Source organism: Ursus americanus, chromosome 25 (genome assembly GCF_024610735.1).
Source record: "Ursus americanus isolate L20-20 chromosome 25, mUrsAme1.1.p, whole genome shotgun sequence".
NCBI lineage: Eukaryota > Metazoa > Chordata > Mammalia > Carnivora > Ursidae > Ursus > Ursus americanus.
The window spans coordinates 21,233,191-21,248,806 of record NC_142151.1 but is presented as its reverse complement, the minus strand read 5'-3'; the positions used below and the strand labels follow the sequence as shown (position 1 = coordinate 21,248,806).

Here is a 15,616-nt window from a genome sequence, read left to right as displayed (position 1 = left end):
CACTTGGTCCTCCCCATTCCTCCTGCCCAGTTGCTGTACCTCATGCCTTTCCTTTTGAATGCCTATTACACTGCCCTTGCCTGCTGTGCTCTCAGCTTAGGGCCTTGCCTCTAACTCTTCTCTTTGCCCAAAAAGTTCTCCTCTATGATAGCTGCTTCCCTGATTTCTTCACCCTTTTAAGTACTTACTCAAATACTACCTTTTCAATGAGCACTAGTCTTTTTTTTTTTTTAAGATTTTATTTATTTATTTGAGAGAGACACAGACAGAGAGAGAGCACGAGCAGGGAGGAGAGGGAGAAGCTGGGTCCCCGCTGACCTGGGAGCCTGACATGGGTCTCGATCCCAGGACCCTGGATCATGGCCTGAGCCCAAGGCAGACACTTAATCGACTGAGCCACCAGGCACCCAGAGCCCTAGCCTTTGACACTACTGCTACAACCTGCCCTTTGCCCCCAAGCTAAGTAATATTTTATCCCCGCTGAACAGATGGGCTAATTGAGCCTTAGACAGGTTGAGTTAACTAGTTCAATTTGAGTTCCCGATTTTTCACCATTATAATATTTCCATAAACATCCCAATACACCAATCTTTTGGCACTTATTTCCCCGAACAATTTTCTAGATGTAGACATGCTGACTCAAAAATGTGCATATTTTCCAAGAGTGTACATATTTTTTGGCTCTGTTTTAATAGTCATGGCAGCAATGCCAGAGGGGACAATGAAAGAGCACATGAAAATTTGTATGTAAGCCATTGGGCTTGACATGAGGATTGGGCCACGCATCCCCCCTCAAAATCTATCACCTCTTTTCTCTTGTCAAAAGGTAACTTGTTGGGTACATTCCAAGGTAAGTGGCTCTTAAGCTTGAAAGACTTACTCATAATTTCAGCAGTGGCTGTTACTTGGACATACCCTAGACTCCTCTTGGAGCAGAGTAGGAAAAAAAGTAAAAAGTAGGGGCGCCTGGGTGGCACAGCGGTTAAGCGTCTGCCTTCGGCTCAGGGCGTGATCCCGGCGTTATGGGATCGAGCCCCACATCAGGCTCTTCCACTATGAGCCTGCTTCTTCCTCTCCCACTCCCCCTGCTTGTGTTCCCTCTCTCGCTGGCTGTCTCTATCCTGTCGAATAAATAAATAAAATCTTAAAAAAAAAAAAAAGAAGTAAAAAGTAACTACAGTTGCTGGGGGTGTGTGTCCTGACAGTGGCTGTTGGAACCAACTTTGACACTTCAGTGTAGATAGAGCTTTAAGCCAAGTTCTGCTTTATTCTCCATCATCTCTTCAGATTTCCTTGAAATGCTTGAATTTCTCAGCTGCTGCCAACCTACTGCTCCATGAAATGCATCCAGAAAAGGCTTTAAAATATGCATGCTTTGAACCAAATGGTAACTATTTGTTAGTGTCTTTTAAAAATTTTCTTTCAGAAAGTTAAATAAACCCCCGTGCTTGATAAATCCTAAATGCTACCTTAAAAATGAGAACTCGTTTCCATGCTTTCATCACTTACAAGGAAATACTAACCTGAATGATAAATGGAACCTTTTCTTTTTAACAGTTGGTGGCATCTATACTGTGATTCAGACGAAGGCCAAAACCACAGCAGATGAATGGGGAGACAATTATTTTCTGATTGGCCCATATTTTGAGCATAATATGAAGACTCAGGTGGAACAGTGTGAACCTGTAAATGATGCTGTTAGAAGAGCAATGGACTCAATGAATAAACATGGTTGCCAGGTAAGGAACACTGACTGACACTTCACTCAGCAAGACTAGGAACCTGTTATGGGAGAACAGACCACCATTTACATGAACTCACAAGAAGCTATGTACTTAGGGAAGAGAAAGACGATGAATTTGACTGTAAATAGGTTACATTTGAGGCACCTTCTGAAAACCATTGGGAAATGTCTAATAGGATAATAGGTTTGGAGCTCAGCAGAAGATAGAGGATAGAGATGTTTTGGGGAAAGTCATTTGTGTTTAAACTGTAGTTGACACTATGGGTATTGATAACAGTGTTAAGCAGAAGTTTATAGACTAAGAGCAAATGTTTTGAGCCAAATCTTTGGGAATGTCAACACGTTAGAACATCTACATTAAGAAAACCCTCGGAGGTTGCACAAGTACAAACACAGCTGGTAATGTACAACCAAGGGTGTGCAAATCCTAATCCTCAGAACCTATGACTACGCTAGCTTATATAACAGAAGGATTTTGTAGATTTGGATCATGAGGTGGGAAGATTAGCCTGGATTATCTGGGTGGGCCCGACGTAATCACGGGGTCTTTATAAAAGAGAGGCAGTAGCATTAGAATCAAAAGAATATGTCCCAATGGAAGCAGAAGTTGGCCTGATGAGCTTGGAAGATGGAGGAAGAGGCCACAAGCCAAGGAATGCAGGTAACCTCTGGAAGCTGGAAAAGACCAGGAAACAGATTCCCTTAGAGCCTACAGATGGACTGCAACTCTGCCAACATGTTGATTTTAACCCCAAAGACCCATTTCAGATTACTGAATCCCAAACCTGAAAGATCATAAATTTGTGTTGTTTTAAGCCACTAGGTTTGTGGCTTAATCTGTTGCCATCACAACAGCAATAGGTCAAAACAAGGAAGGAGAGAGTTTCAAGTATGAAGGAGGGATTACGTCAATGGAAGATTTAACCAATGTCAGTTGGGTTTAGCAATATTCAGGTCATTCGTGGTAATCTTGCTAAATACAGGCTCAAGGGAGAAGAGGGTTAAATCAGATTGCAGTGGGTTGAGGAATGAGTGAATGGTGAAGAAAAGGGTACAGAAGTTGTGGAAATAAGATTTTTCTATGAAGATAAAGGATAATTAAGTATGATTATGTGACCGACTGAATTAACGGTTGAATTGATGGACAGTTGTGTCTGAAGTGGTAGGAAAGGAAGCAAAGCCAGAGGCAATGATGTAGGAAGAAATGGAGGGCTCCAGAAACTGGAGGTCTTGATGGGGAAAAAAGGACTATATATGCTAGGAGAAACAGTGAGAGAAGTGGAGGTATAGATGTTGTAGTCAAGTAATAGAATGCTCAGGCTGAATATTTCAGAGAAGGAACAATTCGGGTTTTGACAAGGATAACAACGTAGCCATGAGCTTGTGTAGCTGGAATGCCAAGGACATGAAGTTCTTTGAAGTCAATAAAGTCAGAAAACTATGAGGTTAAGTGTGTAGGATAAAAACTTAGAGTTTGAAGTTGTCCGGAATAAAGTGGAAAAGTAGCCAGATGATTAATAGGACAAGGAAAGGCAGTATATTTGGATAACATGAATTTCAAAGATGTCTTTATACACAAATAATAAGTTTCAGTGTGATTTTAAAAGATCTAAACTTCCTTCATACTGACCCCAGGAATATAGTTTCTGGGGGGGAAAAGATGAGAAGCCTTCATTGAGATGTCCATGTAAGTAGCAGTGTCTACAAGGTCTATGCAAAGCTTAAGATGCAGAAGATTTAAATGAAGGGAACTTGAGGTCCCAGAGGGCACCAGGGAAATCTGTCACAGTGAGTGAAGCATAGAGAACGTAGGAAAGTGAGAGAGGGATGCATGTTGTACTGTTGGGATGAAAGAATGAGACATGGGAAGGGGTTTGCCTTAAAGCTCTCATGAAAGACGAGGGAGGTGAAAAGCATAATGGTTTGACTGGTCTCAAGGTTCTAAATGGATTTCTGATGTAAGGATATTTCCATGTCACAGCCAAGAACTTACTGGAAGTCAAAACACACCAGCTTACATTCTCTAGTGTCAACACTTCTCTATGATCTCAGCTCAGTGTATCATGTCATATATTATGCAGACAGTAACTATTCATTGAATGAATTCATAAATCAATGAATGTCCTAAAGAGAAAACAATTGAAAAGGAAAACTCAGTCTGAAAAGGGAAGAGTGCCATGATACATACTAATTACAATGGAAACAACTGACAGATAATGGGGGTTTTTCAGTGTTGAGCAAGGGCTGGATGGGAGAGATATCACCATGTATTTCTGAATCCTGTGGAAGAGAATGATGATCAAATGGGCTTCCAAGCTCCCCAAATTCAGCTTTGGGTAGAGTCACAGGGCCAATAACTTAACAATGTGGACAGGTTCGGTTTACTAGAGAGGCCTGGATACCAACGAGAGGCTCTTAGCTTTTGCCAACCTCCAAGAAGGGCTTGAAGTGATTTATGGAGTTGCATACATGTATTTGGAGAATACACCTAAAATAAAAGTCAAGACAAAAGAATGAGTAAATTACTATAGAAAAATAAAAGCCAAAAAAAAAAGTTGAAACTTGGATATACAGGTGATTATATAATTACAATTGGGAAAAAATGATATAGGTAATACATTAAAACTTGTACATGATAAAACAGGAATAAAAGAATTCGATTTGAAGAATGTAACAGGATTAGACTTTGAGTTGCTAGATTAAAGAGATAAAGTATCTTGGGCAATATATTTAGTTAAGACACCTGGCAGCAACCATGTTGGGAAATACTTCGTGTCACTTTTTTTTTTTTTTTGATAGGAGGAATGAGAGAAATCATATACATTTGTTTATAGAAACAAATTTTTCTAGCGTGAAATATTATAGTAAGTCCTGTTGCATAAAGTAAAATAAGTGACACTGTAGATATTATATCCAACTACAAATTAAAGATACAAAGCAGTTTATCTTACAAGTCTATCATAAAAACATAGATGATGATACTAAATCCTAAAACCGTGAGCTCAAGGTCACAGGAAGGGAATGAGAAACAGAAGGACAAAGATTGGGGAATCTGGGTGGCTCAGTAGGCTAAGTGTCTGCCTTTGGCTCAGGTCATGATCCCAGGTTCCTGGGACCGAGTCCTGCGTCAGGCTCCCTGCTCAGCCAGGAGCCTGCTTCTCCCTCTCCCTCTGCCCCTCCCTGCCCCCGCCTGCGCGCACTCTCTCTTACTCTCTCATGCTCTCTCTCTCAAATAAATAAATAAATAAATAAATAAATAAATAAATAACTAAATAAATAAAAATCTTCAAAAAAAGGAAAGAGATTACATGATCTAGATACTTCATTTTTATGACCAAATTTAATGAAGGATAAGAACTTGGAGGTTTAGATGAATGGAGGCAAACCCATTCCATGTTCAGGCTCAAATATCAGATGCTTTGTGTTACCACTGGTTTCCTCTATAGCTTGCATAGTGTGCTGTTGAGATCTAAATACAGTTTATATACCCTAAGCACAGATGCCGTTTTCTTCCTTGCATTGTCTGGTATTACTGCAAAGCTCTGTGTTCTTTATGTGGCAGGTGCACTTTGGAAGATGGCTGATAGAGGGGAGTCCTTACGTGGTGCTCTTTGACATAGGCTATTCGGCTCGGAATCTGGACCGGTGGAAGGGTGACCTCTGGGAAGCGTGCAGCGTCGGCATCCCTTATCATGACCGAGAAGCCAACGACATGCTAATATTCGGATCTTTAACTGCCTGGTTCTTAAAAGAGGTACAGCTTATTGTATAGTCCTACAACAGAGGAGCAGCATAACTGTGCTCTGTGCTCAGCCATGATCCCATGATTTTTAGATTACACTAAATGAGATGATGCCATCACGATTGTCCTAATACATTTCAAAAGAATCTGAGAAAATGTTCAGCCTTCCTCTAACTAAATACTAGCCTTTGGAACAGCTTATTATTAATACATACCTCATGTCAGATTTAAATAGAATGATGTGTATCAAAGCACCAATTATATTGCCTGCTACATAGATGGTAACATATATACAAGCAAAAAACAGTATACATCATGCACTATGGACCTAAATTCTAGACTTATGAGAGTAGAAAATAGCTTGAAGTATTGGGTTTTGTTTACGCGTGAGTGCTTGGGCAACTGCAGTGGCTTTTAGGTATTTTCATTATTTTCTAAAGGCTGAAGTGATCTCAGCAGTTGCTAAGGATCTGTAGCAGTGAAATACCCCCCTCCAAAAAACCAACCCCCCCAAACCTCAAAGGCCCCAAGAGCATTAGATATCAATCCTTGTGAAACGAGCCAAGCCTGCGCTCTCATAAGTTCTCAAAGGAGGATTTCTTTGCATTCCTTGCATTACCTCAAAATGATTATGCCTAACTTAAAAACCAGACGGTGAAGGAAGAGCGTCCTTAGCAACGTGGGCGTGTCGTCTAAGGACAAATCTCAGAACCGTATGTCGGCAGCGCATCCCCTTAACCAGCCTTTCTTACTGATGAAGTCGTATTCCAATAGCCACAAAAAGCTGCCTTGAAGTGAAGGGGAAGGTGAAGGGGCAGTTGCATTGCTTTGTGTTGGCAACAGAATTAGAACAGGGCGAGGGTGCTGACGAGATCTGGCTTCTAGACAATCAGCAGTCTTGTTTTAGCATCAGTTGGTGGAACCAACTCTTCCTCTGCAAAATGCCTCCTTGAGCCAGGGCCCTCAGAGCTGAGGCCAGCCCGTGTGTGTGTGTGTGTGTGTGTGTGTGTGTGTGTGCGCGTGCGCTCTCATCCTTTCTGTTAAAGGGAACACCCGAGAGGAGAGAAGCAAGAAAGTGAAAACCCCAGTGTTCTCTAAAGTAAAGCTATTACAGAAACACACATTTTCTTTGATTCAAAGGGTAAATAGAAACATTAACAATCCAAGGTGCCGGGGCAAGCCGTGTTTCTGCAGTCACCTCTTGGCTGCCACCGATCTGTGCACCTGTTAATTACCATGAGGAATCTTTTGAAGAGCAAGTACTTCGAACTACAAAGGTCCTAACCTAAGTCAGTGGTATTTCCATGGACCACCAGCAGCAGCATCGCCTGCACACTTGTAAGACATGCAAACTCTTGTCCCCAGCCCAGAATCAGATTACCTGGCGATGGGACCTGGATGTCTGCCCTTGACCAGCCTTAGGTGCTGCTGATGTCCTCCAAGTGTGAGAACTGCCTTCTTGGGTGAACTCTAGAATTCCCAGTCCTATGCTCAGTTTCCTTGAATGCACGTGTTTTGCATGATCAATTCTACTCCCCCATTGAGGAAACAGGCAGTCAAAAGGGGAGTGGAATATAAATATTAAATTTCTGTAGGGGTGAAACAAGGTAACTTTAAGGCAAGGAAACTGACGCCCTGCCTAGTTTTATTTATTTATTTATTTATTTATTTATTTATTTATTTATTTATTAATAATAATTTTTTATTATGTTATGTTAGTCACCATACAGTATATCCTTAGTTTTTGATGTAGTGTTCCATGATTCATTATTTGCATATAACACTAGTTTTAGAACTAGACCAGGATTAGACCCGGGTCCTCAGTGTGTTACTAAATTAGGATTTGCTTCTGAGCAAGTTATTCACCTCCTTCTGCCCAGTTCCATATTCTTAAAATAATATGTTAGTTAATGTGCTTTTGGCTTCAAAGAACAGGAGATCCAAATAAGACTGACTTAAAACATGAAGCCATGTATTGTTTATTTCAAAAGAAGCTTGTAAATGGGTAGTCCCCATTGATTCAGCTGCTCAGTGATATCTTCAAGGATATTATTGCTATTATTCATTCATCCATCTGATGAATATTTATGGCGTGCCTACTGTGCATTTGTTCTATGAGGCCCCTCTGTAGATACAAAAATAAATCTGATCCATTCCTGAAAGGGAGTATAATGCCATAAAAATATCTGGGCTTTATGAACGTGCAGCTAAACCCTATAAAACAATTCTGCTTGCTAAATCCCCATACTTCATGCTTAGCACTCTTTAAATTTTGCTAAAATTTATAGGCACGATAACTTTCCTTAAAGCTGCGGGCAGTGATCAAGATCAAGCTTTACCAACAACTGTTCTAATGCTTCTTTTCTGACGTAGGTGACAGATAATGCAGATGGGAAGCATGTCATTGCCCAATTCCATGAATGGCAGGCGGGAACTGGACTGATCCTTTCTCGAGCTCGGAAACTTCCCATCGCTACCATATTTACCACTCACGCCACACTGCTTGGGAGGTATCTCTGTGCGGCAAACATCGATTTCTACAACCATCTTGATAAGGTAAATAGTCCTCCCACCTTCCCCCCTCACCACCTTTCTTTTCGTATCCTTGAAGCTGAAGGATGAGACGTATTGATCTTTACATTTCATCTGCCAGCCAGATGTCAGAAATGCCCTTTTAACTAATCAATATTCCTAACAAAGCCTCCCCTGATGTGACAGAGAGTTGCCGCAGTTTAACTTTGTCAGAGTGCAATAGAGCGTAGTGGTGACAGGCCGGATGCGTGTCTACTTTGGAACAAAGGATCCAAGATCCAAAGAGGCATAGTGGGTGCAAGGGGGTTGGACTCCTGTGTATCTTGAAGCTGAGGAGACCCTGTGAGGACGCTGGGTCCACACGCAGCCCTGAGTGGCAGCTGCAGACCGAGGCTTCTAGGCATGCAACTTGTGCTACGGGGCTTCCTCTCTCCTTCAAGCGAACAAACGGTCAGATTTCTCCCGTAACTCTGAAAGGTGTGGGTGGAGTCGGGGTGGGGGTTGAGTAAGTCAGCTATTTAAAACAGGGATGTGGGTCCTTGGTGACCAAACAGTTGGGTTTCCTTATCTGAGAAGACTGCCCAACTCTATATCCAAAGTCATTCAGTTTTGACTTTTTCTTTTATTTGCTGACAGTTAAATCAGATTAATAAAAGTGTATCTTTTATATCATCATGTCAGCAGTATCAACAAAGCATTTGAGTACCAGAAAGTCAGTGTTTTACAGTTTGGTATCTAGATTGCCAATCAAATCAACTTAGCATTTTAGGGTTCCATTTACTGTCAGGAAAATTAGGAAGTTGGAAAGTTGATTTCTAAAGACTTTTCCAGTTTAAAAAGCTTTAGGATTCTAGAAACAGAATATGTGTGTGAGTGTGTGTGTGTGTGTGTGTGTGTGTGTGTAATACATGCACACTTAGATAATGATAGTGGAAAGCTGTCCTACTATCCTGAAGACCCTTTGAGTGCAGGAAAGTTATATCTGACAAACTTAAACGTTTGCAAAGCAGTGTGTGGTCCTAAAGAGAGCTTTCCTCTAAAACGCTCAGCCTACCCTCAAGGTCAAATTGTAAACATAAGATGTACCTTTAAAATAAAGTTACCGAGGGGGGCGCCTGGGTGGTACAGTGGTTGGGCGTCTGCCTTCGCTCAGGGCGTGATCCTGGCGTTCTGGGATCGAGCCCCACATCAGGCTCTTTCGCTATAAGCCTGCTTCTTCCTCTCCCACTCCCCCTGCTTGTGTTCCCTCTCTCGCTGGCTGTCTCTATCTCTGTCGAATAAATAAATAAATCTTAAAAAAAAAAAACCTAGGCAAATAATTTAAAAATAAATAAATAAAGTTACCGAGGAATTCAGAAAATAGATCAAAGAAATTTTCTAACGGTATATGATAATGGTATACTACTAAGGGCAAACAAGTGATCTGTGATAGGCTCAGCAACCTTGTTTCCCAGAAAAGAGAAGACTTTGATTTTTGTGAAAGAGAAAATACTGGGGAGGCACATCAAATATTTTACTTCAGAATACCTAAGACCATTATATAGTAACAATGAATAAAAACAACAAATAAAATTCATCAGATATTATTCGTTGTTTTTAAGTAGCAAAGGATTATAGTGTATAGTTACATATTACAATCTTATCCTTTGGATAAAAGGTCAGTATTTATATCAGTTTCTCTTCAAAATGTATCTCCCCAGCTTAAAAAGCTCTTCACTGGTTAAAATATGTGAGCTTCGTCAGCCCCAGCCCGTCTTTCTAGTAAAATATCCCGCCCAGCAGAGTGACTAGTAGATCACGAATAGTTAAGAACTAGATTTTGAGTGAAACTCATCATCATTTTTCACAGAAAAGGCCCCCATAATAATTTTCTACAGCAGATCCCCTCCCCACCCCATGCTCACAGCAGGTTTAGAATCTGGATGTTATGTAATAACAAGTTATATGCATGAAAAGTTTTTAAAAGTTCAACATTAGAAATGAGTCATAATTTAGTCTTTGATGCAAGACCCGGAATCAGTTGCTAATGGAGGGGTATTGTGGGGGTAACACTCTGGCTACTGTGGGGTAAGGCTCTGGCTCGGGCAAATAAACATGGGGGAAGAACAGGAACAAGAATAAAAGTACCCAACTTTTATAAAAACAGAAAGAGCAGAACTATTTTACTCAGATACTAATTGTCAACTGAAAACATGTTTTGTTAATAGTCAATTCACAGGACTTTGATGTTGGTTTAAGTTTTTAGTTAAATTTGTTAACTAAAATAGCATTTCAACCACTTTCAACCAGTGTATGAAATCTTCTGAGACTCTCCAAGAAGATATTTTTTTAAAGATTTTATTTATTTATTTATTTATTTGAGAGAGAGAGAGAGTGTGCGAGAGTGCGAGCAGGGGGAGGGGCAGAGGGGAAGCCGAGTCCCTGATGAGCAAGGAGCCCAATGAGGGTCTCAGACCAGGGCTCCACTTGGGACTCCACATAGGGCTCGATCCCACAACCCTGAGATCCTGACCTGAGCTGAAACCGAGTTGGACCCTTGACAGACTGAGCCACCCAGGCACCCTTCCCAGAAGATATTTCCAAATTCATTCTATGGGTCCAGCCATTGATTGATTTTCCCCTCAACTATGACGGCTACATAAATACTGCTTAAAAAAAAAACAAAAAGGTCATTGATTTTCCTATGCTTTGGCCTCTCTTTCCTTGATAGCCTCAGGATTTCCTGGATGCAAATGTAAGAACAGCAGTATAAAAAACTGTAGAAAAAAACATAGACAATCACTTGATGGATTTTAACTCTTTTGTCTGACCAAGTTTTGAGCTCATCACCTTCAGTCATAGGGCAATCCTCCCTGTCACTGGATTGTGCTTTACTGACTAATATATACTTCGCCTGAGCTCATCGCCTTCAGTCATAGGGCAATCCTCCCTGTCACTGGATTGTGCTTTACTGACTAATATATACTTTGCCTCATTTTGTTGTTCTTTTATACACATTGTGCTGAATTCAACAAAAAGTAATGAGACACATGAAAATATAAGAAAGTAAGATCCATTGTCAAAATAACCAGGGCCAAATATGTCCTAGATGTTGGAATTACTGGACAGAAATTTTATAGTTTTTTTTTAAAGATTTTATTTATTCATTTGAGAGAGAGAGAGCATGTGCACAAACAGGGGGGGAAGGGGCAGAGGGAGAAGAGGAAGCAGACTCCCCACTGAGCAGGGTGCTGGATGGGGCTCAATCCCAGGACCCTGGGATCGTGACCTGAGCCGAAGGCAGATGGTTAACCGATGAGCCACCCAGGAACCCCCAGACAGAGATTTTAACAGACTATCATATACATGTGGGAAAGTGGAAAACCTGTATAAACACCTAGGGTTGCTGTAAACCACAGATGTGGCCATGCATTCGGTAGGCCTGGGAGGTAAGGGGCCCCACGGGACCAGGAAGAGGCACAAGCCTGTCTTCATGGAGACCTTTCACAGGTTCTCCAGGCCTCTGCTGTCCTCCCCTTAAATATCTGCACACTTAATTTTCCCCTTTTAGAAATCCCTTTTTCTTATCTCTAAATGTCCAGATGTTAAATGCTGTCCCATATATGAAATTTTATTACTCTGCAAAAACAACAACAACAATAGTAGTAATGATAACTAAAGTTACTGTGCCAGGTACTTTCCTAAATGTGTTATCTCATTTAATCTTCATAAAAGTTCAGTAACATAGGAAACATTTCATATTTTTTCCAGAGTTACCTTTCCTAACCATAGGTTGTCTTTACCATATGCTCAAACAAACCCTTTCAGTGCTTTCCATTGTATACAGGACAACGGCTAACTTCCTAGCCTTGTCTATCATCTTATTATCTTATTCCAATGCTACAGTCACAACAGGAAATCAGATGCTTTGTGACTTAATATACGTGTTCTTTAGGGCAGCCCATTTTTCAATCCACATAATCTTTCCCCAAATTAAACTTTCATGTCCCAGTCCAAATGCCATTTTATTCATCCAATGAGTTTGAAAGTACAAAGATTAATAAGTCATGGTCCTTGCCCTTGAAAATCTTATGCTTTGGAGGTGATACTGACCATACGAACACTTGCATAGTATGAGATACGTTTCCCTATTCTCAGCCAGAGTGCATCAGTCCCACTCTGATCCTACACCTTCCTCAGGCACTTACTCATTTCTGCCTAACTTTAACCTCTTTTCTCACTAATTTATAAGCTCTTTGAAGGCCATAGAAACAACAAATCATTCAACAAATGTTGGTTGAATGAGAGATTTGCTTGAATAAATGAGACCAGCCAAATAGAGCTTTGAGGAAAACTTCAGCTGATCCAAGGATGTCATATCGAGTTCTGCTTCAAACATTTTCAGAGAAATACTACAAATCTTACAGTCAAGAAAGAATGCTCTAGGACTTTCTTTGTTGTAATCTTTAGAATCATCCATGAGTCTTTTTCAGTGCTTTCTTCTATATAGCACAGTAATTACTGGGACTGACTTGTTGGTCAAGCTGGAGTCTAAAGGATATAAAAGCAGGAGAGTGCACAAGCTTGGCGTCAGAATAATTTGGGATCAGTTCAGGGCTCTGCTAAGACAATAAGAATGTGATCTTGGGCAGATGTGCTAACCTCTACAAGCTTCAATTTTCCCCTCCATGAATTGAAGACAAAATACAAGCCTCAGTGGTTTATGAGGATTAAATATGATCTGTGCTTAGAAGAGAACCCAATGCATAGTGTTGAGCTTCTAATAATCTTTATTATGGAGAGCACCCTGCTAATGTAATGCCAGAAACTTTACATACTTTTCTCTCTTAAACACTGCTAGCTTCATCTGCAGCTGTGTGAGACAACGTTCAGCAACTAAGCAAAATGGCAAAAGCCCACAACTGTTTAATTGTTTGGTGCTTGGCATGTTGGTTTTTAAAATTTTGTGTTTAAGTTAAGATACCCAGAATAATGGGTGATTGCGTAATCTAACACACTGTCCAATGAAAGTAACTGTATACCCCCTTGAAATTATACAGTTGTGAGAGTTATACAGCCCTGGAAAAGCATTTGTCTCTTCTCTTTGTTGGATATCTTTTCAGCGAATTAAGGGTGATAATAATTATCCTTATTTTTGGTATTGAGCGTAATGTCAGCTTTGTTTCTTTGTTAATGGAGAAAGGAAATAGCTCAATATTTATAAGATGTAAGGGAGGTAAATATAATTAAAATACCCCAAAATTAAGAATTCTAAGTAATTATAGCAAAGTAGAAATATTTACTTAAGGGATCAAATAGCAGTTTAGAAGCAGAAATGAAGTGAACAATACTTTTTAAAGCATGAGTAGCTGTGCATTTTAGTAATAGGTTTAGTAAAAAGCTATCATCACTTTTTGTGATTGTAAGACTTTACACAGCATTGAGGAAAAACGATATGAATAATATGTGATTTTGTTTTGCTTGTGTAGAAGGATCAGTACAGTTGATCCTTGAACAACATGGGTTTGAACTTCGTGGGTCCATTTATACCCGGATTTTTTCGATAAATACAGTATAGTCCTGTAAATGTGTTTTCTCTTCATGATTTTCTTACTAGCATTTTCTTTTCTCTAGCTTACTTTATTGTAAAAATACAGTATATAATGCACGTACAATATGTGTGTTAATCTAACTGTTTTTGTCATTGGTAAGGCTTCTGGTCAACAGTTGGCTATTAGTAGTTAAGTGTTGGGGGTGTCACAAGTTAAATGCAGATTTCTGACACAGAGGGTCGGTGCCCGTAGCCCCCATGTTGATCAAAGGTCAATTGTATGAGCAAATGTATGTCAAATGTATATGTCTTTTTTCTTTTTCTTGTTCTTTTTCTCGTTCTTTCCTTTTCTTTCTTTCTTTCTTTCTTTCTTTTTCTTTCTTTCTTTCTTTCTTTCTTTCTTTCTTTCTTTCTTTCTTTCTTTCCTTCTTTCCTTCCCTCTTTCTTTCTTTCTTTCTTTCTTTCTTTCTTTCTTTCTTTCTTTCTTTCTTTCTTTCTTTCTTTCTTTCTTTCACAGTTTAACATAGACAAAGAGGCTGGGGAAAGGCAGATTTACCACCGGTACTGCATGGAGCGGGCCTCTGTCCACTGTGCTCATGTGTTCACCACAGTATCCGAAATAACAGCAATAGAAGCCGAGCATATGCTGAAGAGGAAGCCTGGTAATTATCTCTGAGTTTGTCACCTACCTTCCAGTCCTAAATGACGTTAGAGTCTAAAACTTTTGTTTGAAACAAAAAAGCATAAAATAATAGAGGAAAAATTCCATTCACTATTACCACGCAAATCTTTACATATATTTTAATTCTCAATGTCAGTAGTTCTGTGGTAACACCAACCCTAAGCTATACCCAGAACACAGTAGCGTTCAACCTGTGCTTGTTGAATAAACGAGCTAGGCTAGAAATGGGCCTACGCCCTGGGGTTGTCACAGTGACCGGGTGTGTGTAAGCAAGTTAACTTTCCTATTTTAAGGAAACAAAAGTTCAGAAAATACCAGGAATTTGTGTGAAACTATCCTAGTCCTACATCTTGTGATATTACCTCTTTGGTCCTGGTTAGTAGAAATATATTGTTTTACCCCTCCCAAGACCTTGAAAACTTTCCTGGGGACTATCCCCAGACCCATCCAGAGGTTGCAATGCCAAGAGGCACGTTCATAAAACATGACCGTATCACCTGGCTACAGCTGATTGGTCCAGAGGCAGATAGCCCGCATAAACCAGCCAATCAGAATGCTCCCTACACAGGAGAGTGTCTAAACAGATGAGTCTGTATGGATGCACTCTTGACTGATAGGTGTGTCGGCTTTGCAGCTGTTGGCAGTGTCCATTTTTCTTTCATGTTGCATGGGATGCAAAGAAGGCTAAACTAGGGGCGTCTGGGTGGCTCAGTCCTTAAGTTGCCTACTCTTGATTTCACCTCAGGTCATGATCTCAGGTTTAAGATCTCCCAGTGGGGTTCCCTGCTTAGCGGGGAGTCTGCTTGAAATTCTCTCTCTCCCTGTGTCCCTCCCCAACTCTCTCTCTCTCACACACACACACTCTCTCTCTCAAATTTAAAAAAAAAATTTTTTTAAGGTTTTATTTATTTATTTGACAGAGAGAGAGGCAGCGAGAGAGGGAACATAAGAAGGGGGATGGGAGAGGGTGAAGCAGGCTTCCCACTGAGTGGGGAGCCTCATGCGGGGCTCTATCCCAGAATGCTGGGATCATGACCTGAGCCGAAGGTAGACACCCAAAGACTGAGCCACCCGGGTGCCCCTAAAAATTTTTTTTAAAAAGAAGGCTAAACTACAATGAAGTACAATGAAAAACAGGTACAGATTGAGAGAACTCTAGATTCTCCATAGTGATTTAAACTAACCGTTTAAACTAATTCCTGAAGCCCAGCGAAACCTTTGCCATGAGACACTCTAGCATCCCTTGAATAAACTCTTCATTAGTATAGGTAAGTCAGTGTAAGTACCTACTTACCCGTGTTAGCACTGGGTCTGTTATTTGCTACCAAATAGTCTTAATGAATATATCCTCTTTCTTTAATCCCTGTGATCTTGTCTCTAGTTGTC

General features: G+C 40.4%; 1 protein-coding gene across 1 annotated transcript in view; it reads left to right on the top strand.

Annotated features, from left to right (window-relative positions):
- GYS2 (glycogen synthase 2) overlaps positions 1 to 15,616 on the top strand; it is a 47,330-nt gene that overhangs the window by 7,919 nt on the left and 23,795 nt on the right. The window contains exons 2-5 of the mRNA XM_045811848.2: positions 1,558 to 1,739; positions 5,307 to 5,498; positions 7,860 to 8,042; positions 14,066 to 14,210. Coding sequence (XP_045667804.1) covers positions 1,558 to 1,739; positions 5,307 to 5,498; positions 7,860 to 8,042; positions 14,066 to 14,210 — 702 coding nt within the window. The remainder of the gene's footprint in view (positions 1 to 1,557; positions 1,740 to 5,306; positions 5,499 to 7,859; positions 8,043 to 14,065; positions 14,211 to 15,616) is intronic.